Source organism: Delphinapterus leucas, chromosome 14 (assembly GCF_059928025.1).
Source record: "Delphinapterus leucas isolate spDelLeu-1000000601 "Yukka" chromosome 14, BTC_Dleu_Yukka2, whole genome shotgun sequence".
Taxonomy (NCBI): domain Eukaryota; kingdom Metazoa; phylum Chordata; class Mammalia; order Artiodactyla; family Monodontidae; genus Delphinapterus; species Delphinapterus leucas.
In genome coordinates this window covers 89,213,940-89,236,987 of record NC_143142.1, presented here as the reverse complement: position 1 = coordinate 89,236,987, position 23,048 = coordinate 89,213,940, and the positions used below count along the sequence as shown (strand labels likewise).

Sequence of the window (23,048 nt, the reverse complement as noted above, 5' to 3'; positions counted from 1 at the left end):
AGGACCTCCCAGCCACTCCCGTCACTGCGGCGCCCAGTCAGCCCCCAGGCCCCTGCCCGGGGGCGCGCGCACGCACTCGCCGGCGCGCACGCACTGCGGGCGTGCGTACACGCCCGGAAGGAACGCTGAGCCGCAGGGCCCAGTGTGCGTACCGGGCCGGGCGCCGGAGCGGGTGGCGAGGGAGGCGTGGGTGTACGACCCCAAGGGTCCCTTCGCCCTGGGTTCTGGGCCGCGGGGCGGAGGCGATCCGTTGGTGGGGTCGGTCGGGGTCTGGGGACGAGGTGGACGCGGGCCTGGCCTTCCCGGCAGCGCACCGACTGCCCCGCGGGGTGAGGCTCCGTGGGGTGGGGGCCCCGCGGGGTGAGGCTCCGTGGGGTGGGGGCCCCGTGGGTGCGCCGCGCTGGAGCTGGGAGGAGCTGGCCGGTGGTTCCCTCCCGCAGACCCGTCGGCCCCAAGATGTCGTACATGCTCCCGCACCTGCACAATGGCTGGCAAGTGGATCAGGCCATCCTCTCGGAAGAAGACCGCGTGGTCGTCATTCGGTTTGGACACGACTGGGACCCTACTTGTATGAAGATGGACGAGGTTCTGTACAGCATAGCTGAAAAGGTAACGCAGCCCCGCCTCACAACGCGTCCCGCCTTCCGTTTGGTCATTTCATCGTGTTGGATTGCTTTGCCGGTAAGATTTAAGAAGAACCTAGGGGTAAGACAGGAATAAAGACACAGACCTACTAGAGAATGGACTTGAGGATATGGGGAGGGGGAAGGGTAAGCTGTGACAAAGCGAGAGAGTGGCCTGTACATATATACACTACCAAACGTAAAACAGATCGCTAGTGGGGAGCAGCCGCATAGCACAAGGAGATCAGCTCTGTGCTTTGTGACCACCTAGAGGGGTGGGATAGGGAGGGTGGGAGGGAGGGAGACGCAAGAGGGAAGAGATATGGGAACCTATGTATATGTATAACTGATTCACTTTGTTATAAAGCAGAAACTAACACACCATTGTAAAGCAATTATACTCCAATAAAAAAAAGAATAAATGTAAAAACTAAAAAAAAAAAAAAAAGTGTGGCACGTTCACCGGCGAAAGAGAAGCAGTAGGATTCACAAACGGACAGTCTTCCCTTGGGATGTGAGGATGGGCTCCCTGAAATTGGTCAGAATAGCTTATGTTCTTTTCTGGGAGAATTTTCCATATATTTTCAAATTTTTAAGAAGTTCATGATCTCTCCCCCCTAAAGAAGTTCATAATTCCTATTAACTTACAGGGGTTTTAACTGAGAGGGTGTTTTCAAAACTTTTCATCTGTAGTGCCCAGAGCAAAACACATTTGCAGACTGGCAGGAGCTTAGGAGCTTACTTTGAATAGCTTAGTTTAAAAGGATTGTCCTTTTTTCGGTACCATGTTTATTTGTTGCGTTTATGAAGCAGAACATTTATGTTGATAGCATAGTAAATCCTGTTCTTTTTCTTGGGGTCGGTTCTTTACCCCACCGGTGCTCTTAAGTGACTTGATTTATAGCTTAGAGTGACTCAGGTGCAGGAAACAGTGGGAGAAACTAGAACTATACTTGTTAGAGCTAATTTTCCTAATTCTTAAATGCAGTACACTGGATTGTCTGTAGCCTTTGTTTGCTGACAGTAAAGTGCAATTGTAGGGCGCTGTTGAATAACCAGGGCTTAATTCTTTTTCTATAATTGTCTCATAGGGATTCTAAGATAACTTTGATTTAGATTTTTGCAGGTGTAGCAATAGGGCAAAAGGCAAAAGGATGCTAATAAAATATTTAACTTATTAATATTCCATAATAATTTGAGAGGTTGTTCATTTTAATGAAGAGCAAAAGTAAGAAACACTGAAGCCATCTTTCACAGGAGTAGGATATGCTAATATGGGCTGAGTTAAAATAACGCCTTTGAGTAAAGAGTAACAGGTGTGAGGATATATTTTGTATTTAGGAAAGGAAAAATGATCTGACCTGCCATCGGTAATTTCCACTGTCTCCTATTTGGTGGGACAGGCAGAGTTGGGGGAGGTGGCCTTGTGAATATTAGGGACCATCCTTCTGTGTCTGTCAGCGTAAGTATCGCTTGGGATACCAAAGTGCATCTCAGAGGTCCTGATTCTACAGGTCTGCGGCGAGGTCCAGAAACGGCTTTTTAAAGAAGCTCCCCAGGGAATTCTGACTTGACTTTCAGAATCCCCTCAACGAGGTCAGGGTCAGAGTAGGAGTGCTGTGATTATAGCCGTTCCCCTGTTCTTCCTCTTGGGCGCCTAGACATTGAGGGAGCTTGAGGAGGTGCCTGGGGAACTCAGGAGAGCAGGGTTCTCCCCCGGGGGTCCTCCCAGTCCCGTCAGAGGTCAAGAGTGAGGTGGTGTCGGGGACTCGTGTCTGCATGGCTTAAGCTACAGTAGTCAAGGGCAGAGACTGCAGGCTTCAGTGAAGAAGGGCAAAGACACTGTTCAGTAAGCGAATCACTGCTGTGTTGACTCTGAGGTAACTTAGGTGTGTGTTCTGGATTCTGCCTTGCAGGTAGCACCAGGGCATGTCCAGACCCGGTTGCCCCCAGCACGAGGCTAGGATGGCAGAGGCGTGAGGGTTGTTTGCTCTTCGTATCTGAGCAAAACTCAGCAAGATACTCTTAGCTAGGAGGCAGATTTTGTGTCAGCCTAAGTTTTTAGGGAGTTTTACCAGAACTGTTCCTTTCTAATCCCTATATACCAGTCAGAGAGCAAATCGCTGTAGTACTAGCAGACGTGCTCTTTTGGTACAGTTTAACTGGGCTCACTTTGAGTGCTTTTCTTTGGTCTTTTAAGTTCTTCCATTTCTTTTGTCCAAAACTTGGATTTCTATTTTAATAAACTTTCAATACTATATTACAGTATAGTTATTCAGAATGCAAGCTTGAAATGCATTACAAGACTATTAATGTTTTATTTTCTACTTAGTATAAGGGCAGAATATGAGTTTATAATTCTGGAAGCCCTTTCTGGGGAAGCACAATAGGAATTTTTGAAATTTAAGGTTTTAGTATAAAGAACAATTTAACTGTCTATCTCCCTCTGCAGAAACGGCAGATAATGGGGGATCTTCCTCATCTTGTTGCGAGCCCTGTTTGGATACCCCAGCTGTGTTAAAGTGAGTAAGAGTCCCAGTGCTGAGGCTGGACTTGACCGCTCTGTCCCTCCTGGAACGGGACTCACCGACTCGCTGCTTGGTAGCTCCAGCCCCGCCGCATGCTGCGCTCGTTTTGAGCTGTACGGAAAACGTAGAGATATGTTTAAAGATTTGACAGATGCCTGGAGTTTGGTAGAGTGATAACCAAAATAAAGGTTCCTGTTGAGTGGGTGATTTTACGCACAGCTTCGAAGCGAGACTACTTTGTGTACTTCTGAGCTGTCTTGCCATTTTGTAGGAACGCACTTTGCCACAGCTCACTGTTTCTAAATCCCATTATATGTAAGAATAAGTGGGATGTTTAATTTTGGTCTGTTTAAAAAGCTCATACAGATAGAGTTTAAAATATGCAAAACCTCAGTGATACTATCTCATAGCCATAAGTGCTAATTAGATTGTACATAAGGTAAATGTATTCATGGAACTACTTAGGAATGACTTCAGGGGGTCATTCTTAAGCATGAAATAAAGTAGGTTGAATCAGCAGAAATTTATGCTCAAATGAGGAATGTCATAGGAACCAACAGCCAATCAGGGCAAACAGTAATTTGAGAAAATGAAGTTATCATGCAGTTTTTTGATGGCTTTGAAGTGAACTATCTAAAAATGTAAAAATTGACACTTCAAAAATACATAGTGCCAATTGACAGTCAAGAACATTTTTTCCAGAATCTTAGGTGGGTTCTTAGCTAGTGGAGGAGCTCTGTACAGAAGGGTGGAAGCGTGGCTGGCAGCACCGACGGCCTTCCGCCTTGGTGACTTGCACGAGTTACATTAACCTGGAGGCACCTGGCAGCATGCAGGACCACTGAACTGCATAATCACTGACTTGCTGAAGAAGCAGCCTGCTTGTAAAATGTGTGGCAGCAGGGTTGGAAAGGACAGTTACTAGTTTAGACAATCAAAAGAACGTATACTAGAAAACAACTTGATAACAGAAGGGAAATTTGTACATCTGGTTCTTGATTTAAAAAAAAAACACTGTTCAACAGGTGCTTAACATTACTGCAAATCCAGTGGGCAAAATACTGTAGACACTGTAGCCTCTGCAGGCCAGCTTCAAGTACCATTTAAAAAGGTAAGACCCCTGTGGATAAATGGCACAGAACTGGAAAAAAAGAGGAAATTCCAACGGTTAAATAAACTCCAAAGAAGCACACGTTAAAATAGTGTACTGTCATTTTTCAGGTGTATCAAAGGTCTAACTCTTAGGGCGTACGTTGAAAGCAGATCTAACACTCAGGCAGAAGTGAAGCTGGTACCGCCCCTGGGAAGCAGCTCGGCATTGGGTGAAGAGCCCTAAAGACAGCCGTGCCTTAGGCTCCCTGAGACTGTTGCTGTGATTGATAGCAAAACTGGAAAGAACCGTGATGCCCAGTGAAGGGGGAGCATGCTTATGACCATAATCTCCAGTGTGTGGCACGTAGGCCCGTCACGGTGATAGGTGGGAAATGGACTCCCGGCGTGGTCCTCACGGCAGCTCCCCGAGGCAGGTGCCACGAAGTAGTTTGTCCGGGCTCAGAAATGGGGCATTAGGATTTAAAGTGGAGCATCTTCTCCCCTGGATGGGATATTATTTGACCATTAAAAATGATTTCCTAAGAGCTTTATTTAGTAACGTGGGGAAACATTGGTTAATGACATTAGCTGGAGAAAAGCAGAATGTATGCAGTTTTCTCACAAGAGAACATGTGGGTCTGGGGAAAGGGAAACATTTACTTTTCATTTTAAAACACTTATATACTATTGATTTTATTTGACTGTCATATACTTTTTTTTTTTTGGCCGGGCTGCGTGGCTGTGTGATGTTAGTTCCCCAACCAGGGATTGAACTCGGGCCCTGGCAGTGAAAGCACCAAGTCCTAACCACTGGGCCGCCAGGGAATTTCCTGATTGTCGTGTACTTTTAAATTATATAACTTGTTTTAAAAATACTGGGCTGGAAACAAAGCAGTGATGTTTCCATTCCATTTCTATGTTTTCAAAATGGACATTTTTTAAACGGAGAAAAGATCATAGACACCTAGCTTATCTCAGTTTTATATAAAAAATACACAAGGGTTATAGTTAATTGCAGATTCATTAATGGATGTGAAACATTCAGGAGAAATAGTTCAGCTCTTGTAGAAAGCATCATGATAGAATCCGCGCAACCCCCTTTAGGACAAGCTCTTCCAGAGGAGAGAAGCTGGGAGGGTCACAGAATTAGAGAAAGGCCAGCTGGTGCTGTGGGCCTTTTCCTCCCAGAGCTGCAGGGGCTGGAGGACCCGTCAGGGCACCTCCTCTAAGGACGAACCGGGACCAGACCATCTCTTAATGCAGGTCTGTTTGAACTCAGGATTAGGTAATTAAGTCCATAATGACAATAATATATTTCCTGAATTTTGAAATATAGGTTTATTTCTGAAGTTCATTCTTTAATAAATATCGCAGGTGTGGTTCCCGACCTTGTGAGGCGTCACGTTTACCATGATGTGGTTTATGTGGAGGGAAGAGAAAATGAAATCCTGTCGTGTCAGTTGTTTTTTGCTTCTGAATGAGCTACGGTTTTCTTACTCATCACTGAAGGCGAAAGATAATAAGGCCTGTTTAGAAAGTCTCACATAAAAACCAGTGTTTACAGTGTGAAAATTATAGACATTGAGTTGGGATAGTTGAATGTCTTCATACGTGAACTAGTTGTGATATATTCTAGTAACTTTTAAGAAAATGTGGTTTCTCCGGTCGATTTCTGCTTTAACTTGGGAGATTTGGAGGTTCTAGGAAGCAGAACCCATTGGCTTCCGTTGGATTGAAAGGTGTCTGGGACTCTTGTTGGATTGTCATTTTATGCTTTAGGAGGCAGATGTGTGTGTGTGTGTTTGTGTTTGGTTATACTGTGATGTTAGTATCTATCTTTTTAATTATAATATCTGTTTTATATATATATATAATATCTGTTTTATTATGTGGGAAGAAATAAAATATGTCTGCTTAGTGAAATTGGATGTGGGCAGAACCTTAAACACCAGCGGGGTAACTTTTGCAGGAAGCAGTTCCGCCAGCGCGTGGCTGGCCTTGCCCAGTCCTCCACCTCAGTGTCCACTGTGGCCACGTGAGCACGTGGTGCTCAGCTCACCCTCCACCTTCTGCAGGTGTGTTCTCTCCTTTCACCAGGAAAGGGGCATGTGGCTGGGAGAGACACCTGTTCTTCCCCTCCCTCAGCACCGAGGTCTGTCCTCAAAAGGAGTGCCCACTAAATGTAAACTTCCTTCCCTCCTTTTTCTGGGTGATGGTAGTTTAAATTTCCATATTAAACACTTCTTCATATTCCCAAGTAAAGGGGAGAGAACAGTGAATTCCTCTGTACCTGCTGCAATCACCAATACTTGGTCAGTCTTGTACACTTTCCGTGCTGCAGTATTGAAAGCAAATCCCAAACGCCGCATTGTTTCATCTGTAAGTTACACTTAGGCTTTTAGAGTTAGTTCTATATGAAGAAGCGTTGTGCATTTTCTATGAATTTCCGGGGGCTGCTGTAGCAAAGCGCCACAAACCGGGCAGATTAAAACAACAGAAATTTATTACCTCACATCCTGGAGGTCAGAAGTCCGAAATCAAGGTGTCAGCAGGGCCGTGCTCCCTCTGAAACCCTCAAGGGAGAACCCCCTCTTGTTTCTTCCAACTCCTGACGTCTTCCGCGATCTGTGGCACTCCTTGGCTTATAGGTGTGCGTCACTCCAATCCTCCGTGTTCATGTGGCTTCTCCCTTGGTGTGTTTTCACATGGCCCTTTTCCTATAGGAACACCAGTCAGATTGGATTAGGGGTCAGACTCCAGTATGACCTCGTTTGACCTTCACTGATGAGCTCTGCAGGCACCCTTTTTCCAGATCAGGTCACATTCTGAGTACTGGGGGTCAGGACTTCAGTATATCTTCTTGTGGGGTGAAAGGACATAATTCAACCCATGATATAAATCGGTATAAGCTTTCTAAAAGGCGTTGAGACCGTATTTACAAGGAGCCTTTAAAATGTCATGTCTTTTGTTCTAAAGATTCTATTTTAGGTGTTTATCCTTAGGAAATGATGAAGTATGTATATGAATTTAAGGGTAATAATGTGCACATGTGAATAATTGATATCAATGAAAATGTGAATTATTTATATTCATGAAAAGTCAAAGAAAATAACAAAAGAATGGTAAAAATAATGGCATAGCCACTTGGTGAACTGTTATGTAGCCATAAAGTTTTGTTTTTCTCTTATGTAAAGTATACGATTCATATAAGAGGATGCTCATAATTAAAGCCGGATGCAAAATCTTGTAGTATGACCACTCTATGATCACATTTGTTAAAAGAGTGTAAACATACATACCAGAAAAAATGGGGAAGGATATAGTGAAAGTGTATTCTCAGCAGTCAGCTCTGCGTGTCGGGGTTGAAGGTTGTTTTATTTATGGTTTTCTGGGTTTTCCAGATGTTCTCTGATGAGCTTGCAGCTGTGGAAGAAATTAAAGAACCTTAGTTACCTGCAGTGTGACTTGGGGTGTTAGGCCGTTAGTATGTGCAAGTGTCCAGACCTCAGTAAGAGGGGAGTGTGTGGCTGAATTCCAAAGTCATGTTTTAAAGCAGTTGTTTAATGCGTGTAATTCAGTATTTGTGAAAGTCCAAATTGGAAAAGTTCATGTAGATTATTAATAGATCAGCGTGAATAATGTATCTGTGGACGTCTTCTGCAGGATTCTCATAACTTGCTGTTCTGAAAAACATTAAACGAGATGTTAATGGACAGTTGCTCAGGACCCTGATCCTCTTGAAGTAATTTCCTACATGGCAGCTCTACTGGGAAAAAATGTTGCAGAGTCAGTTTGAAGATTGTCCTGTTATACACAAATTCTTCTGTTTTTGTTTTTGAATGTGCTTTTACAGAATAAAAAGTTGATTTGTTATTTTAGTTTTTTTCCCCCAATCTCCTTTACTTTTAGGTTAAAAATTTCGCAGTTATTTATCTTGTGGATATTACAGAAGTACCTGACTTCAACAAAATGTATGAGTTATACGATCCGTGCACTGTCATGTTTTTCTTCAGGTATGTTCTCTTATCTTAAAGTTGTTGTTTAAATTGAATAGATGGTCTGGAAGTTTAATGAGATCAAGAAATCTTTAGATTCTTTTATTTAGGAGGAAATCAGTTATGCAGTCATATTATAATATAGTTTGTATCACCAGGCAATCAATCTTTTAAATAATTTTCAAAGTAACAATTCCAGTTTTAGCATTTACTCAGTAACAAATTGCCGTTTTGAAATAACTGCCCAGGAACCTAGGGGAAGTGTTATTAAATGGAAGACATTCTTACTGAAATTTAAGATACCTTTAAATTTAATCTGTTGATGAAAAATGTCTTTAAAATAACTCACTTTTTAAATGTATCAGTGACTCTATTTAGCATCCTTTTGTGATATCCAAGAGGAAAACCTGTACTTAATTACTTTGCTTATAAATACAGAATCTTGTAAAAAATCTTTTATCAGCTGAAAAATTCTATTGTGTACCCTAGTCAGTCAGTCATGGGCTCAAGGAATAGACTTTCTCTAATCACCTTAAATTAATTTGTACCCATGATTGGCAGGCTTTGCATGAAAGGAAAATGCAGAGTTAGGTACACAAGAGTCTGATGCAGACGCAAATACCTTTGATGGTATTTATATAATAAAGTTAAGTAACATCATGAGTGAAAAAAAAATTCTGTTGTGGAGGTTTAATTTGGAAAGAAATCACCATTTTTAAAAAAAAAAAATCACTGTTTTTACTTGTCAAAATTTCGTACTGTTTATTGTTACTACAAAAGTTAGTAAGTAGCAATATAAACATTAGGCCGTACTGCAGAAGCAGAGCTCCCTAATGGTCGAGGAAGGTCTGGGTGGAGTGTGCAGGGTGTGTATTCGGTTTCTATTTTCTGTAACAAACTTGGTGGCTGAAAACAACACCATTTATGAGCTCAAGGTCTGCAGGGCGGAGTCCAGGCAGGCTCAGTGGGTTCTGCCTCGGGGTCTCACAAGGCCAGAGTCACGGGCTGGGCTGTCATGTAGGCAGTTGGTCAGGGAAGAATCCACTTGGCTCACCGGGGCTGTGGGCTGGATCCATCTCCCGGTGATTGGGGGTCTGAGGTCTCTTTCCGCCAGGGCCGCTCTCTGCCTCTAGAGGCCCCTCTGTCTTCGAAGCCCTGAGCAGTGAGTTGAGTCCTTTTCGTACAGCTGCTCCAACTTCCTGTTCTGCTTTCAGAGGGCGCTTGTGATTGGATTAGACTCACCCAGTAATCCAGGAGAGTCTCCTTATTTTCAAATGAACTGAGGAGTAACCTCAGGGACATCTGCAGAATTCCCTTTGCAGTGTAGTGTAACTGATCAGAGGCATGGTGTCCCATCATAGCACCGTCCCAGGGATTAGGGCGGGAAGTAGCAGGGGTTATTTTAGCATTTTGCCTACTGCAGCCTGCCCTCCGACTCCCAAAGATTCATATCCCTCCCATGTGCAAAACTGGGTGTGGATGAGGCTTCCCAGGTGACCCATTAAGCACAGCTCCTGGACACAGCTCCGTATCTGTGGCCCCCTCTCCAGGACGCAGTGTGGGACAGGCACAAGAAGCGATTTGGGTTCACCGTGGGGCGTCAGGGTTCGGAAGGGGGCTCTGATGCGGCACTGGGACCATAGTCCTGGCCCAGTGCCTCCCCCTGGGAGGGTTCTACCCAGTTTTTCCTGCCTTTTTTATGAAAGCCATTTGCAGCTGGTTCATTTTTCAACCTGCTTCCTGCCAGCAGCATTTTGGGGTTGCATCAGCCCCTCTCACTGCGTGCTCTGTCCCTCTTAGCCTGAGCCAGTCAGGTTTCTGTCCTGGGCACCGGGGCTGCCCTCTGTCCGATGGCTGCTTCCTGGGGGAAGATCCTGTCCTGTGACTGAACCGTCTGACTTTTAGGTCTTTACTAGGTTTCAGCAGAAGGTGGTGTGGCCTCTGTGTCAACAGCTCAGCAGCCATTTCTGGATTTCAGCATCTTTTGCTATCTGGAGAGGCTGAGAAATCTTTTGGGTTAACGGATCTTACTCTGGTTTGTCTCCCTCCTTTTACTATAAGCAGTACGAACCCAGGCAGCGCCTTCAAGACTTTGCTTACGTGTCCTCGGCTGGTATCCATGCTCATCACTTTGGAGCGTCACAGACATTCTGCCGCTGTGCAGCAAGGATCCCTTTCCTCCACTCCCCGAAATGCATCCCCATCTTCTTCCAAGCCACGTTTCCACTAACAGTCTGTTTAAGGCAATCTCGGCCTTTCCTGCCATGCTTCTCACGTTTTCCCAGAGCCCTCCAGGTGGGCCGTGGGCACTGCACTATGTAGGGCCCACCTGGGCGGGGCTGCCCTGACGGGGAAGGAGGTTGCAGAAAGGAGTCGAGTGGCGCTGCGGCCACCGTGTGTTTTGATGGTTTGGGACTGATGCTGCACTTGGAAAAGGGGACAAAACCTACTGTTTCTGTGACCCGGGATTCCAGGATTCTAAGACAAGTAGTAACAGTATTTTAATTTATTCACCAAGTATATATACGTATAGAGTCCTGCTGGCTTTTATGTCTAGTGCTGGGACATTCAGTCAGATAAGACAGGCTTCCTCCTATCACAGACCGTCATCTGATGGCAACAGCTGAGTAAATTAGCACGGGGAACCAGGGAGATGCAAGGGGACAGATGATAAAGGGGTTCCCAGGCCCAGTTGCAGCGTGTGCGCGTGTGCGCGTGTGTGCAGGCTTCCCTACGCCAACAGGCGATTCTTGCGCACCCTGCTGGTGGGATCTAGAAGTCACCTTCATTAGCAAACTCACTGTGACAGAAAGGGTGCTTATGCACCCGTTTCACCTTTATGGCCCTAAAGTGTCTTCAGGAACGGAGGACTAGAGTCCAAATATCCCATCACTCTTGTTGCTGGAAATTCCGAAGGTTTTGCAGCTGTGAGCCAGGATCTGTGGGTGAAGACCAAATGCATATGAGAAATATATTCTTCTGAGTGACCAAGTATATATTTTTCCTATAAATCACAGTATTGCAACAGGTGTTTACAGAGGCACAAACACTGAGCGCAGCAGGGCGATGGGGAGTGCCCAAAGGCTGCTGGGTAAGGTTGGCATGAGCCACGTGCATCACAACGGGCGAGCGCAGGCAGGGGCACAGGGCAGCGCAGGCCGCACGTTTGGGGACCTGCGGGGATGAGGGAGGACGGACAGGTGAGGGCTGGGGAGTGGCGGGTGCTCAGGGGAGAGCGTGGCGGGGCCCAGATGCCCGGTTTCCTGGGCCAGTGTGTGGACTTGGAAGGTTCCTGGAAGTGAGTGTTTGCAGCAAGAGAGAAGCATCAGGTCTGCCTTTTGGAAGCTCGCCCTGGCTGAAAGGAGGCCACGCTGTGACCTCAGGATGGATGGGGCACGCACCGTGGAACAGCAGCCGGGGGCCAGACACACAACCTTGCAGAAACAGGAAGCTAAACTGATAAAAGTCAGTGCAGCTGGTGCAAGAAGCGTTAATATCTTTCTTTTATGCATTGCCCGTATAACTTCATTTCAGAAAGAAGCGTCTTGAAAGGTCAGTCTACGAAGAATTATAGAAATGCAAAATATCATTTATTTCACAGTTAGTATGGCTTTCAATAAAATTTACACCAAGTGCTCATAAGAACACCATGACAAACGCATACATTGCCTTTTTCAGGTAAATTAGTGCAGCCCTCTGGAAAACAGTTTGTCTTTCCAGGTGACTGAAGCTGTGTCCTTTGGCCTTGATTGCCCTGTAGGTTTTTTGTCTTAGGGAGTGCAGAGCACGCGGAAGGAGCTGTGTGTCTCTTTAAGCAGCATTTAGGTGGTTTCCAGCCTGCTAAACAGTGGCGGACCCCCTTGATTGTGCGTGTCCTCGTTCGCAGTGGGAGATACAGGTATGTTTTCCATGGGATTCTGCTTCAGAAGCATTTTCACGAGCACTGACCCCCTCTTGCCCACCTACAGGAACAAGCACATCATGATCGACCTGGGCACTGGCAACAACAACAAGATCAACTGGGCCATGGAAGACAAGCAGGAGATGATCGACATCATCGAGACGGTGTACCGGGGGGCCCGGAAGGGCCGCGGCCTGGTCGTGTCCCCGAAGGACTACTCCACCAAGTACAGATACTGAGCCCCCGTCCAGTCCTGGTGCATGCAGTGCCATGGGGTCGTTCTCACGCAGAAACATTTTCAACTATTTAAAGCCTGTGAGAAAGCGTTTGGGAAAGTACACAGAGCTCAAGGAGCCGGAGGGTTCTGCAGTGAGGGTGGCATTGCCTCAACTTGCAGTCTGCCTGGTCCTTGTATTTTTGTATCAGCAAATATCTGTAAATATCTAGCTGAAATAAATAAAATACATGGTGATGGGGACAGTCGAAATCATTTCTTATGAAAAGTAGTGTATAGATTAGTGATTTTGGTAGTCAAGAATTAACTCTTCACTGTTGAGTGAGGTTCAGGTGTGGGTCCCATGGGGCTGCTGTGGTTTGCACACTTGTCAGTGAGAGTCTGTCTGAGTTTCCTGGGTCTCCTGTAATTAGGGACCTCAGACTGGTGACTCGACACAGTTCTGGAGGCTGGGGTCAGATCCACGTGTCGGCAGGGCTGGTCCTCCGGGGCCTGACGGGGAGTCTGTTCCTACCCCCTGCTGGCCCTGGTGGTTTCTGGCATCTTTGGGTCCCTTGGCTGGTGATGCCTCACCCCAGGCCCAGCATTCGCCTTCACGCGGTGTTCCCCCCGTGTGCGTGTCTGTGTGCAAGTGTCCCCACTGGGTGGGGGCCACCCTGCTCCAGCATGACCTCATCTCCACTAGTTACACCTGCAACAGCCCCGTCTCTAGAAAGGGCACATTCTGAGGTCCTGGGGTGAGGATTCCCAACATGTGAACTTGCAGGGGGCACAATTCGACCCACAGCAGAACCAAAGGCTTGAGTTCAGGAAAAGGGAAAAATCATCTTTTATTCTTCTGGTTATAAAAACAGTGCAATAATGATTTTTGGACTCCCTTTAAATATAAAAAGTAAGAGGTGTTTCTCATTCCTCCTAAGATTGTATCTAACGCACTTAAATGCATCGTATTTTCCACAGCAACCATGACCCTTGAGTCCGTGTAGCTAGTTTCCTTATCGCAATCTCAAGTTGCTCTCCCGAGTCTCTTACCCCAGCAGCGTGTTTGGTTGGGATCTTCACAGGCACATCTCAGGGCACACAGCCTCTGAGGTGAAAGAGGGGGCATACGGCGTGGAGGCAGCCCGGGGCCTGGGGGGACACACCCTGGAGCCCCTACCTGGTTTCACAGCCAGGCTCTGTCGTTACTGAGGACCTTGGGCGAGTGGCCCCCAGAGCTCCGTTTCCTCCCATGTGAAGGGGATGATGGTGTCTGCTGTCCGACCTGTGTTACACGCAGATCAATTAGAACAGGGCTGGTGGGCCCTCCATGGTGTGAAAACACCCACTGCCTCGTCAGATTGACTCATTGTTGAAACATGAGGAGTACATACCAAAGAATGAAATTAACAAATACAAGAAAAGCTACACACTCACACGAAGGAGTGTACTTTTAAATGGATATAAAATTCAAATGTAAATCTGCAGTTTAATATCTCCAGCTTTAATTTTCCCATTTACAAAATAGTATAATACCATATCAAATGAAGTGCTAATGAAAAAAGTCAACGTGACCCCAAGTACCTGGCATATAAGAGACATTCAATAATATATTTCCGGGACTTCCCTGGTGGCACACTGCTTAAGAATCCACCTGCCAATGCAGGGGACACGGGTTCGAGCCCGGGTTCGAGCCCTGGTCCGGGAAGACCCCACGTGCCGCAGAGCAACTAAGCCCGTGCACCACAACTACTGAGCCTGTGCTCCAGAGCCCACGAGCCACAACTACTGAGCCTACGAGCCACAACTACTGAGCCTGCGCACCTGGAGCCCATGCTCTGCAACAAGAGAAGCCACCGCAACGAGAAGCCTGCGCACCACAACAGAGAGTAGCCCCTGCTCGCGGCAACTAGAGAAAGCCTGCACGCAGCAATGAAGACCCAACGCAGCCACAAATAAATAAATAAATTTATTTTAAAAAAATAATAATATACTTCCGACACTTACTCAAAACAAATACTGTAGCCAGTAATCACCTGAAAAGACGCTCACCGTCATTTCTGTGAATATACCAAAAATCATTGAATTGGATGCTTTAATTGGATGAATTGTATGGCATGTGAATTATATCTCATTGATAAAGCTTTATTAACTGTTAACAAAAAATAAGCAAGCAAAAAGGTTACACTTCACATTTGTAAACTTACTGTATATTTATTGTAAATTTAATTTATAAGTTGTAATAAGTTCATTCACATTTGACTTTAATAACTAACTTTTCCACTAGTGCTTTGTAACTGCAATATTGTTGAATTTATAATGATTTGGCCTCTTCATTCCAAGTTTATATCTTATTGTTATAAGCTTATCATTGTAATAATAAGCTTATATCTTATTACTATCTACCTCACCCTGAACCAAGTAACTTATAAGCCATTTTCTCAAATCCTTCCAAGCACCTGCCAGGTAGATAGTTTGCAGAGAAGGAAACTAAAGCATAGATTGCCCAAAGTTACAACTAGTCGCAGAGGACATGAATTCAAAACCTAGATCTGCAGGGTTACCAAACCTTACCTCACTGCTGTGCATATTGCTTTAATCAAATTGAAATTAACTAGTAGAGAAAGTATGCTGATACCCCTGGTTCTCTGGGCATCGAGTGACTTCTGTTTCCCGACCTTCCCAGGATGGCTTTTATGCAAAGTCCAGGAATTAGACATGGCAGCTGACACAGAGGCAACCAGCCTAGGAGGTACAGAATATATTCAGGAATATAGTAAGTTATCAGGTACACTAGAGAGACTGACATACACACAGCAGACATGCAAGAGTATTCACTGCAGCATCATTTGGAAACCAATGGCAAAGAGTCAAAGGACTATTACACTGAAGTTAGTTACGTTGTCTAGACCTATACATATCAACACAGGCAAATCTCAGACTGCTGAATGGAAAAGCCAGGTCCAGAGGACACTACGGCATAATGCCATTCATATAGTTTTAAGACACTGAAAACAAGATCTGAGACAGTAAGACAATCAGCAGCCTCCGTGTTTGCACTAGGCTGTTATGTAGGCGTCCAAGGGTCTGTGGGCTTGACTGCCCTATTCTGCCTGCGCCGAGTCCGGACGAGACGGGGAGCTTGGGGCACCAACAGAATCAAAGCATCTCCCATGTAAAACTACCCTAGAAAACCGCATCACCGATGATTCCAAAAACCACACTGAAAGTTTGCTTTCTCGGGTTGCTCAGTTAAAATGCAGGGTGTTCTTGTGACCTCCCCGGATTGCCTGGGAAAGTCTGAGGTCTTGAAAATCAGACCAGGACATTTTGGAAGACTTGCTTTAAGTGGGTATCATTTTGAATTGTTTTTCCTACATTGTTTTTATTAATGGCTTTTAAAATGCATCTGATCGTAGCATTCTTCTGTGGCGTTTTTACATTTATCATCAAAGGTTCTATAAGAAGAACCGCAGCTCCCCCAGGAGCTCAGCATCACCTCCCCTGCTCTCTGGGGGCCACATCACGCTAGTCTCCTCCAGTCATTGCTGTTGTCCCCAGCCCTCCCTCTGGTCTCCGGTTTTCTTGTTCAAAAAGTGGTCAAGTTTTCACACATCTCCATGGACAAAAAGATTGCAAAGTATTCTGAAACTCTCAAAATTCATTCATTAATTCAAAGAAAATGTTTGAATAGCATCTGGGCACCTGGGGTGAACAAAATCAATCGAGTTGCTGCCTTGTGGAGAAGACAATCAAATGATCACATAAAAGTAAAATTACAACTGTGATAGTCAGCAAGAGATCCCATAAAATTACTTCAGACCCGGACAGGCGCTCAAGGAAAGAATCTCTGAGGAAATTATTTTCAAGCTGAGATCAGATATAAAAAGTGCTAACTAGGCGCGCGCGCGCGCGTGTGTGTGTGTGTGTGTGTGTGTGTGTGTGTGTGTAACTCCATTCCAGAGGGGACCTCAGGAGCCAGTGGTGGGAGGGAGCGGGGCTCGTCTTGCAGGGAGAGTGTAGTGGGATGCGGGGTGGGGGAAAGGGGGGTGCTGGCAGCTGCGGAGGCTTTGCTTGGGGAAGGAGGTGTAAGGTGATGGAACTTCAGTTCTGAAAAGATCTTTCTTGCCCAAGCTTGGAGCGGCTGAAGGGAGATTTGGGGGGAGTTAAAAATCTATGGTAATAGATTGGGCAATTGTAAAAAAGGAAGTGAAATGTGAGAATTTAAAACTTCAGACAACTGCACCCAGAACTTCTGCCTTATAGATTCATCCCTTTATTATTAAGCTTTATGTTTTCATAAGTTTCATAACAGATACATGAATGCAGGATCTGATATTGAAGTAACTCCATTTTACTTAAGTATTCAATGAATACACTGCTTTCTACTAAAATGTTGTGTTAGTCCAATTTAGATTAGAATAAGAGTATTTAAGTACATGTAAATCCATCTGTTACTTTCCCTCTTTTCCTTATGAAAACATTCTCGTTTCTTTTAAATATATGTAACAGGGTGCTGGAAAAAAGCAATTCTTTATAAAAACATTAGGAAGATACAGAAACAGGTATGATATTATGAAATGCCAAATAATCTCTTTAAAGCTAGATGTCTGTGGTTTGAGTGAATAATTGAGATGTCAATCGGATGAGCCAATAAAAGGGGATCAGCCTGGGACTTTCTTTAGAAAGAAGTTAGCATATTTTTGACAATATCAATGTTTTTATTTTAGTTAATAACTAATAGAAGCTTTCTTTTCTACTTATTTAATTCCTTAAAAATCCTGGAATTTAAATTGTGTTCTATATTATTGATGAAGGCTCAAATCTGTTTAGTTTACTTTAATTCAAGTATTTGCCCCAGTTTCTACTAAAATTATAATTATGGCTAAGATGCTTTGAGATTTTTCACATAATCAAATGGAAATATCGTGATTTTAAACCACCAAGAATATTGAATTTAAATGATGCTATTTTAAAACTTTGGGTTTAAACTTTGGGTTTGCATCACTGTCGGGGGTGTGAAATGACCCTTCCTTTCTTTTCTTAGGTGCATTCTGCTCAATGTGCTTGGCCTGTGGTCATACTTCTGGCCCTAGTGAAATGTGCACAGAATTCGTGGATAACAGTGCTCATTAAAGCATTATTTATAATAGCAAGGAAGTGAGAAATAACCTCAAAGTCCAAGGAATAGTTAAGGGGATGGTTAAATTATTTCAACCACATAATAAAATATTAGTAACCATAAAAAGTGGGTATGAAACTTTCACCTGGGGTAAAGTGTTTACGATATGAGAACAGGATATTAGATTATAAACAATATGATCAGCTATATAAAAGTGCCTACATAGAAAAAAGTATTGACAGTGGTTAATTCTAAATTGTAGAATTGTGAGTGATTTTGACTTTTGTATAAAGAGTATGATTTATTTTATATGCAGGAATAATGTTATTCTTTACAATGAAAGCCTTTTTAGGTGATCATAGCTCTATTTGTACTTTGGCTCAGAGACAGGTGAATTGAACAATTGTTTGAAAGCATCTCTAACTGACAAAGTAAACTTAGGTGCAATCTTTGTGCATCTCCTTGGTAACTACCTCTATGGGGGCTGGAGCGGGTGAGGGTGTCCCAGGAAGCAATCATGGGGCTCCTGCATCACCTGTTTCTTTGGCTGTCCTTTGATTGGTTTCCTTTGGTTTGGAGAACATACTGTTAGAATTTGCTTGGACTGGGCAGATTAAACCAAGTCTTCCCCAAAACTGTGACTGGAATTATTGAATTGGAATGCAGTTATTAAAAAAGCAACTTCTGGGATTTCCCTGGCAGTCCAGTGGTTAAGACTCTGCACTTCCAATACAGAGGGTGTGGGTTCGATCCCTGGTTGGGGAACTAAGATCCCACATGCTGCAGTGGCCAAAAAAAAGCAACTTCTATCAGAAAACTGCTTGTGGTATTTTAAAGAAGGATCTATATAGAACTTAATTCTGGAAAAAAAATTACCTAATATAAGTCGTGCTTTTCCTCCATGATTTACAAATATTAGGTGTGCATTGAAAAGTGTTCTGCCATTTTACAACCATCTTTGTTAAGTGGTTAATCACCTTCTTAATTACATTCTTACTGCATTGCCTTTGTTCTTTTAATCCTTTCTTTTACTAAAATGAATTCTTAAATTAAATACTAAAAATAAGAACTCGTGTTATGTAGATTATTACTCAAAAAGTAGTTTTCACTCTTTCACATTTTCAAATGACTGGTCTACTGTCTTCAAGTCTGTAAGAAAAAAGTTGAATGAAGTAACAATTGATTTATATATCAATTAATGTACAGTTACGTAAACTGGAATCCAAAGCTATCAATAAAATTAGCTTACTTTCCCGTAATTACTAGAACAGTTTTGTACAGGAAAAATTCGGAATATAGAAAACCCTAAATGTTAAATGATGTTCATTTTAGTCAGATGGAGTCTGTGTGGATTCACAGCTTAAGGGGTGTGCTCTTCAAGTGACAAAGCATCACTTTGCATCAACAGTGTGGAGAGGTTCTCCTCAGACAACAGCGTGCCTGCTTCCTCACAGCAGGAAAAGGGTTCAGATGTCGGGGCGGCGGGCCAAATCCGCTGGAATACGGAACAGTAGCTCCTACCATCTGGGGGTCATGGACTCCCCACCCCACAGCAGGAACACAGCAAGTTTAGGGGGTTTGCCGAATCCCCTGAAATCCGCAGCACTGTGCTAGGAATCCTTGACCCAGCAAGACCAACAAGCACAGATTTAGCCAAACAGATTTAGACTCACTCAGGTCCTTCTTTTAATTTAAGAGGCATTATCAGCTTTTAAACGCACTTTTAGATATCTGACCTTCTCTCATGCTGCTTTAAATAATGGCTGTACGTGCATCAAAAAAGTGAAGTTTTGGGGCTTCCCTGGTGGCGCGGTGGTTGAGAGTCTGCCTGCCGATGCAGGGGCACGACCCGGTCCGGGAAGATCCCACATGCCGCGGAACGGCTGGGCCCATGAGCCATGGCCGCTGAGCCTGCGCGTCCGGAGCCTGTGCTCCGCAACGGGAGAGGCCACAACAGTGAGAGGCCCGCATACCACAAAAAAAAAAAAAAAAAAAAAAAAAGAAGCAGACTCACAGATATAGAGAACAAATTAGTGGTTACCATTGGGGAGAGGGAAGGGGGAGAGGCAACTAGGGGTAGGGGATTAAGAGGTACAAACCATTATGTATAAAATAAGCTACAAGGATACATTGTACAACATGGGTAATACAGCCAATATTTTCTAATAACTATAAATGGAGTATAACATTTAAAATTTGTGAATCACTACATTGTACACCTATAACTTATATACTATTGTACGTCAACTACAATAAAACCTTCAATTAAAAAATAAAACTAAGACTAAAAATAAAATAGTAAAAGAAAAAAGATGAAATGCAAAATTCCACTGGAAAAGAAATATTTGCATTCTGGGGGGTGGGGTGGGATCCTCAGGAACCACTCATGAAATGGGGTGAGAACCTAATGCACATGTGTCTTCTTTAAATCCTTCCATGAACGTCTCAAACAGAAGCCACTAGTTGTCATCCCCAAGCACTCATTCATCATGACTTGTGTTTTGATTGAAAACTAATTTGAGGGATGAGGGTGAAAAGTACTTTAACAAAATCCAATTTTTAAATAATAGTTTTCCTTTAAAATGTGCACTTTTTAAGGAACAATGACAAAGAGTGTTTCTGTTCTATTTAGAAAAGAGCATTTGTGAATTTTTTTTATTATTCCTGAAGGTTTTTCATGTAGTGCAGAAGCAGTAGTTCCCTTAGTGAACAAATATGGGCTTAAATGTTTCAAGATGAAAGCAGAAGATATGTAAACGGTGAACACCTTAGTGCCTTAATAAGGCCTCGCCATTTTCTCTTGAGCGGAACTTTCAATCCCAGCTTGCACCATCAAGTCGTTCACATTCTTCTGCAAGTCTTCAATGCGACCTCCCATTTCTTCCAGTACGAGGTTAAGGAGAACAGCACATGGAACACGGGCACCTACCCAGGTCCCTCAAAGCCTCCATGTAAACTGCATCACCAGGGCTGATAAAAATGCCCTGTGGTGCATCTAAAATGAGGGAATCAAAGGCAGCGGATGTGTACTAACACCTTAAGTCAGTGCACATTAATCACATCCCTGAGGGTCTGTACGTGCCTTTAATCTTTGCACTGTGAGCCCGGTTCTGAAACCTTGGCTCCCTTTCTGTGGACATGGATTCGGGGAGATGAGGTTGTCTGGTATGTTTATGTTTTAATCAAACTCTAATCAGTATGTAAATACAATGAAAATTAACTGTGTTTAAAACAAACTTTGCTACTGTTTAATTTTATCCTGTTTCAGAATCTCTTTTTCCCTGTGGGAGCCCCTCTACAGGATCTCTCTGCAAACAATTTGCACACATTTTAAGACAGGAGTTTAATTGTGTGAAGTGAGTTCACTTGGGCAAGTCTTAGGGCAAGTGTCCCCTTTTCTGGATTTTCTTAAACCGGAAACAAACATTCCACCTAACTCTGTTTGAATCCATGGCTTACCAAACGGCGAGCTGCTGAAGTTACAAAACAAAACAAGGCAAGGAGAGCCACACAGCGTACCCTGCGCTGGAGACCTAACCAGTACCTGTGCAGGGTTGACTGTTTGGGGGGGCATAAATGCTATTTAGCAGACTAACCAGATTTCTTTAGGGCTTGCTGGGAAGCCCCACTGGGGAGTATGTATTGTTCGTGTGTCCTTGTGTTTTATCCTTGCCTCATGAAATGCCCCGTATTGCTGGTCAAGCAGGAAGTAATTACCTGCGAGCGGTAATTAATACATCAGGATGCCATGTAAAGGCGCAGACGTAAACACCAGGAAGTCTTAGGTCAACAATTATCCACTAATACAGAAAACAACAAGATAGTCCACGACAGTTCAATAGTCCAAAAGCAACTGCAGTATTTGTTATGAGACAGAAAAGGATATTTCTCAGGTTTAACGTTGCAGTCAGAGCTTGAAAGTGTTCTTGAAGTTCCTGAAATAGATTTTCTGCCTGAAAAATGAACCACAAGTGAATATATATTTACCCGTGATGCAGAGCATTCTAAGCACCATGGAAGAGGACCATCTATATATACAATTAGTTGGTTCCTGACAAGGTGTTAAGGCCTTCCCACTCAAAGGGTAAGGAAGGTCTATTCAACCAACAGCACTGGAACAGTGCTAGCCAAATGCGTAACTCACTAAATAAGCAGGCCCGACCTTTACCTCACACCATTCACAACAATTAACTCAAAATGATCATACACTTAAATATACGATAAACTATCAGACATCTAGAAGATGACGTAGGAGAAAGTCTATTAACCTTGGGCTCCTCAAAGACTTCTTGAGAAGGCCTGAGACAATCACCAGACACACCCACCGTGGGCCTCTTGCCTCGCCCACACTTGTGGGTATTTATTAGCTGGGATTGGGGTTGCAGAAATTGTTTACCAGGCCATACGGATATATCATCTACGGTGACTGACAGCAGGCGGTATCGTAAGTCGCCTTACAGTTTACAGATTTAAATCTCATACCATTTACGACACAGTTCACTCCTGGCACCCGTGTATTATCTCCATTTTAGAGCCCAGGATATGGAGGCGGATCTCCACCTGAAGCCTGCGTTTACGTATGAAGAAGGCCCTCTGTCAGGAGCTCTTCCCTTCAATCATGTCAGGAAAACGTGGATTCGAGTGTGCACAGCTAACCAATTCTTTTTAACGAGGCAAACTGATCAGTCCTGACCACTGGTTGTCTCCTCTCCGGCGCTGCGGCTCCTTCAGCGAACGGGAAGCAGGACCGCTGGCCTCCCAGCGCTGGGCGGGGTGGGAGGTGGGGAGGGGAGGGAAGGGAGGGGAGGGAGGCGGAGGGAAGGAGGAGGGGAGGGGAGGAGGAGCGGGGGAGGGGAGGTAGGTAGGGGAGGGGAGGGTGTCCAGCCCGGGAGCGAAGCTTGGCGCGCGCGGGGTCCGACTCACCGCGTCCCGCAGCGCGCGCCCGCTGGGGGCTTCGGGGCCTCGCGCGGCCATGGGGGTGTCCCCCGGGTCCGGGGTGCGGGGTGTCCAGGTGGGTCGGCTGGTCCCGGGGCCGGTGGCTCTGTCGGCTCCACTCCGCCGCCCGCGGCTCCCGCGGCGATGGCCGTGGATCCACCCGCGCGGCCCGGGCTGTGCGCCCGAACCGGGCCGAGCAGCCGGGCACGGAGGTGAGGCCGTAGCGGGGCGCAGGTGGCCGTCCGGGCGGGGCGGGACCTCGCCGGACCAGCCGATCCCAGCTACGCTGTTGGCTTCGTTTTCATTGCGTCAGAGCCCAGAGTGAGCACGACCTTTCATTATCATTGTGGCAAAGAACACACAACCTACAAGTTGCCGTTCTCGCTGTTCTTCAGGGCGCAGTGCGGTGGCGTTAGGTACGTTCACACTGTTGTGCAAACCACCCCCTGCCCCCCCCCGCTCCCCCCGCGACTTCCTAACCTTCCCACACCAAGCTCTGCATCCAGGAGACACCGGCTCCCCAGCCTCACCAGCCCCCAGCACTCGCCCTTCCCCTGTGTCCCGTCGTGTTTTTGCAAGGCTGTCACCCGTCTAATGGGGGATCCTGGAGGCAGGGGTGGGGATGGAATGTGGCTGCA

At 45.0% G+C, this 23,048-nt stretch overlaps 2 protein-coding genes across 9 annotated transcripts; one reads left to right on the top strand and one right to left on the bottom strand.

Moving 5' to 3' along the window:
* The first annotated feature begins 44 nt into the window (after positions 1 to 44).
* TXNL4A (thioredoxin like 4A) lies at positions 45 to 12,611 on the top strand. Of its 5 annotated transcripts, none has more exons than XM_022559963.3 (4): positions 45 to 144; positions 441 to 681; positions 8,153 to 8,256; positions 12,207 to 12,611. In XM_022559963.3, exons 2-4 carry the CDS (start codon positions 457 to 459, stop codon positions 12,376 to 12,378), a joined length of 501 nt encoding a protein of 166 aa, XP_022415671.1. In that variant the 5' UTR covers positions 45 to 144; positions 441 to 456; the 3' UTR covers positions 12,379 to 12,611. The 5 variants fall into 5 exon arrangements, with proteins under 5 accessions (XP_022415671.1, XP_022415670.1, XP_022415672.1 ...); XM_022559962.3 differs by lacking the exon at positions 45 to 144 and adding an exon at positions 188 to 329; XM_022559964.3 differs by lacking the exon at positions 45 to 144 and adding an exon at positions 194 to 329 and having other exon boundaries at positions 441 to 609.
* On the bottom strand, positions 10,300 to 22,712 carry HSBP1L1 (heat shock factor binding protein 1 like 1). 4 transcript variants are annotated; one of them, XR_016387673.1, is made up of 5 exons: positions 22,399 to 22,560; positions 21,362 to 21,428; positions 20,243 to 20,361; positions 14,361 to 18,624; positions 10,300 to 11,177 (listed from the first exon to the last, which is right to left on the bottom strand). XR_016387673.1 is itself a non-coding variant. In XM_089895371.1 (4 exons), the coding sequence occupies exons 1-3, from the start codon at positions 22,447 to 22,449 to the stop codon at positions 20,252 to 20,254; spliced, it is 228 nt and encodes a 75-aa protein (XP_089751497.1). In that variant the 5' UTR covers positions 22,450 to 22,560; the 3' UTR covers positions 10,300 to 11,177; positions 20,243 to 20,251. The 4 variants fall into 4 exon arrangements, 3 of the variants coding, with proteins under 3 accessions (XP_089751497.1, XP_089751498.1, XP_022415676.1); XM_089895371.1 differs by lacking the exon at positions 14,361 to 18,624; XM_089895372.1 differs by lacking the exons at positions 10,300 to 11,177; positions 14,361 to 18,624 and adding an exon at positions 19,138 to 19,401.
* Between the last annotated feature and the right edge of the window lie 336 nt (positions 22,713 to 23,048).

Bases quoted from the DNA above. Each gene is read 5' to 3' on its own strand.
- TXNL4A (XM_022559963.3), top strand. From the start codon at position 457: ATGTCGTACATGCTCCCGCACCTGCACAATGGCTGGCAAGTGGATCAG. The intron at 682-8,152 runs GTAAGATTTAAG...CTTTACTTTTAG, and splicing joins CGTGTTGGATTGCTTTGCCG to GTTAAAAATTTCGCAGTTAT. The intron at 8,257-12,206 runs GTATGTTCTCTT...GCCCACCTACAG, and splicing joins ACTGTCATGTTTTTCTTCAG to GAACAAGCACATCATGATCG.
- HSBP1L1 (XM_022559968.3), bottom strand. From the start codon at position 22,449: ATGGCCGCGCGAGGCCCCGAAGCCCCCAGCGGGCGCGCGCTGCGGGAC. The intron at 21,429-22,398 runs GTGAGTCGGACC...TTCATTTTTCAG, and splicing joins GGCGCGCGCTGCGGGACGCG to GCAGAAAATCTATTTCAGGA. The intron at 20,362-21,361 runs ATATCCTTTTCT...TTAACCTCGTAC, and splicing joins TGCAACGTTAAACCTGAGAA to TGGAAGAAATGGGAGGTCGC.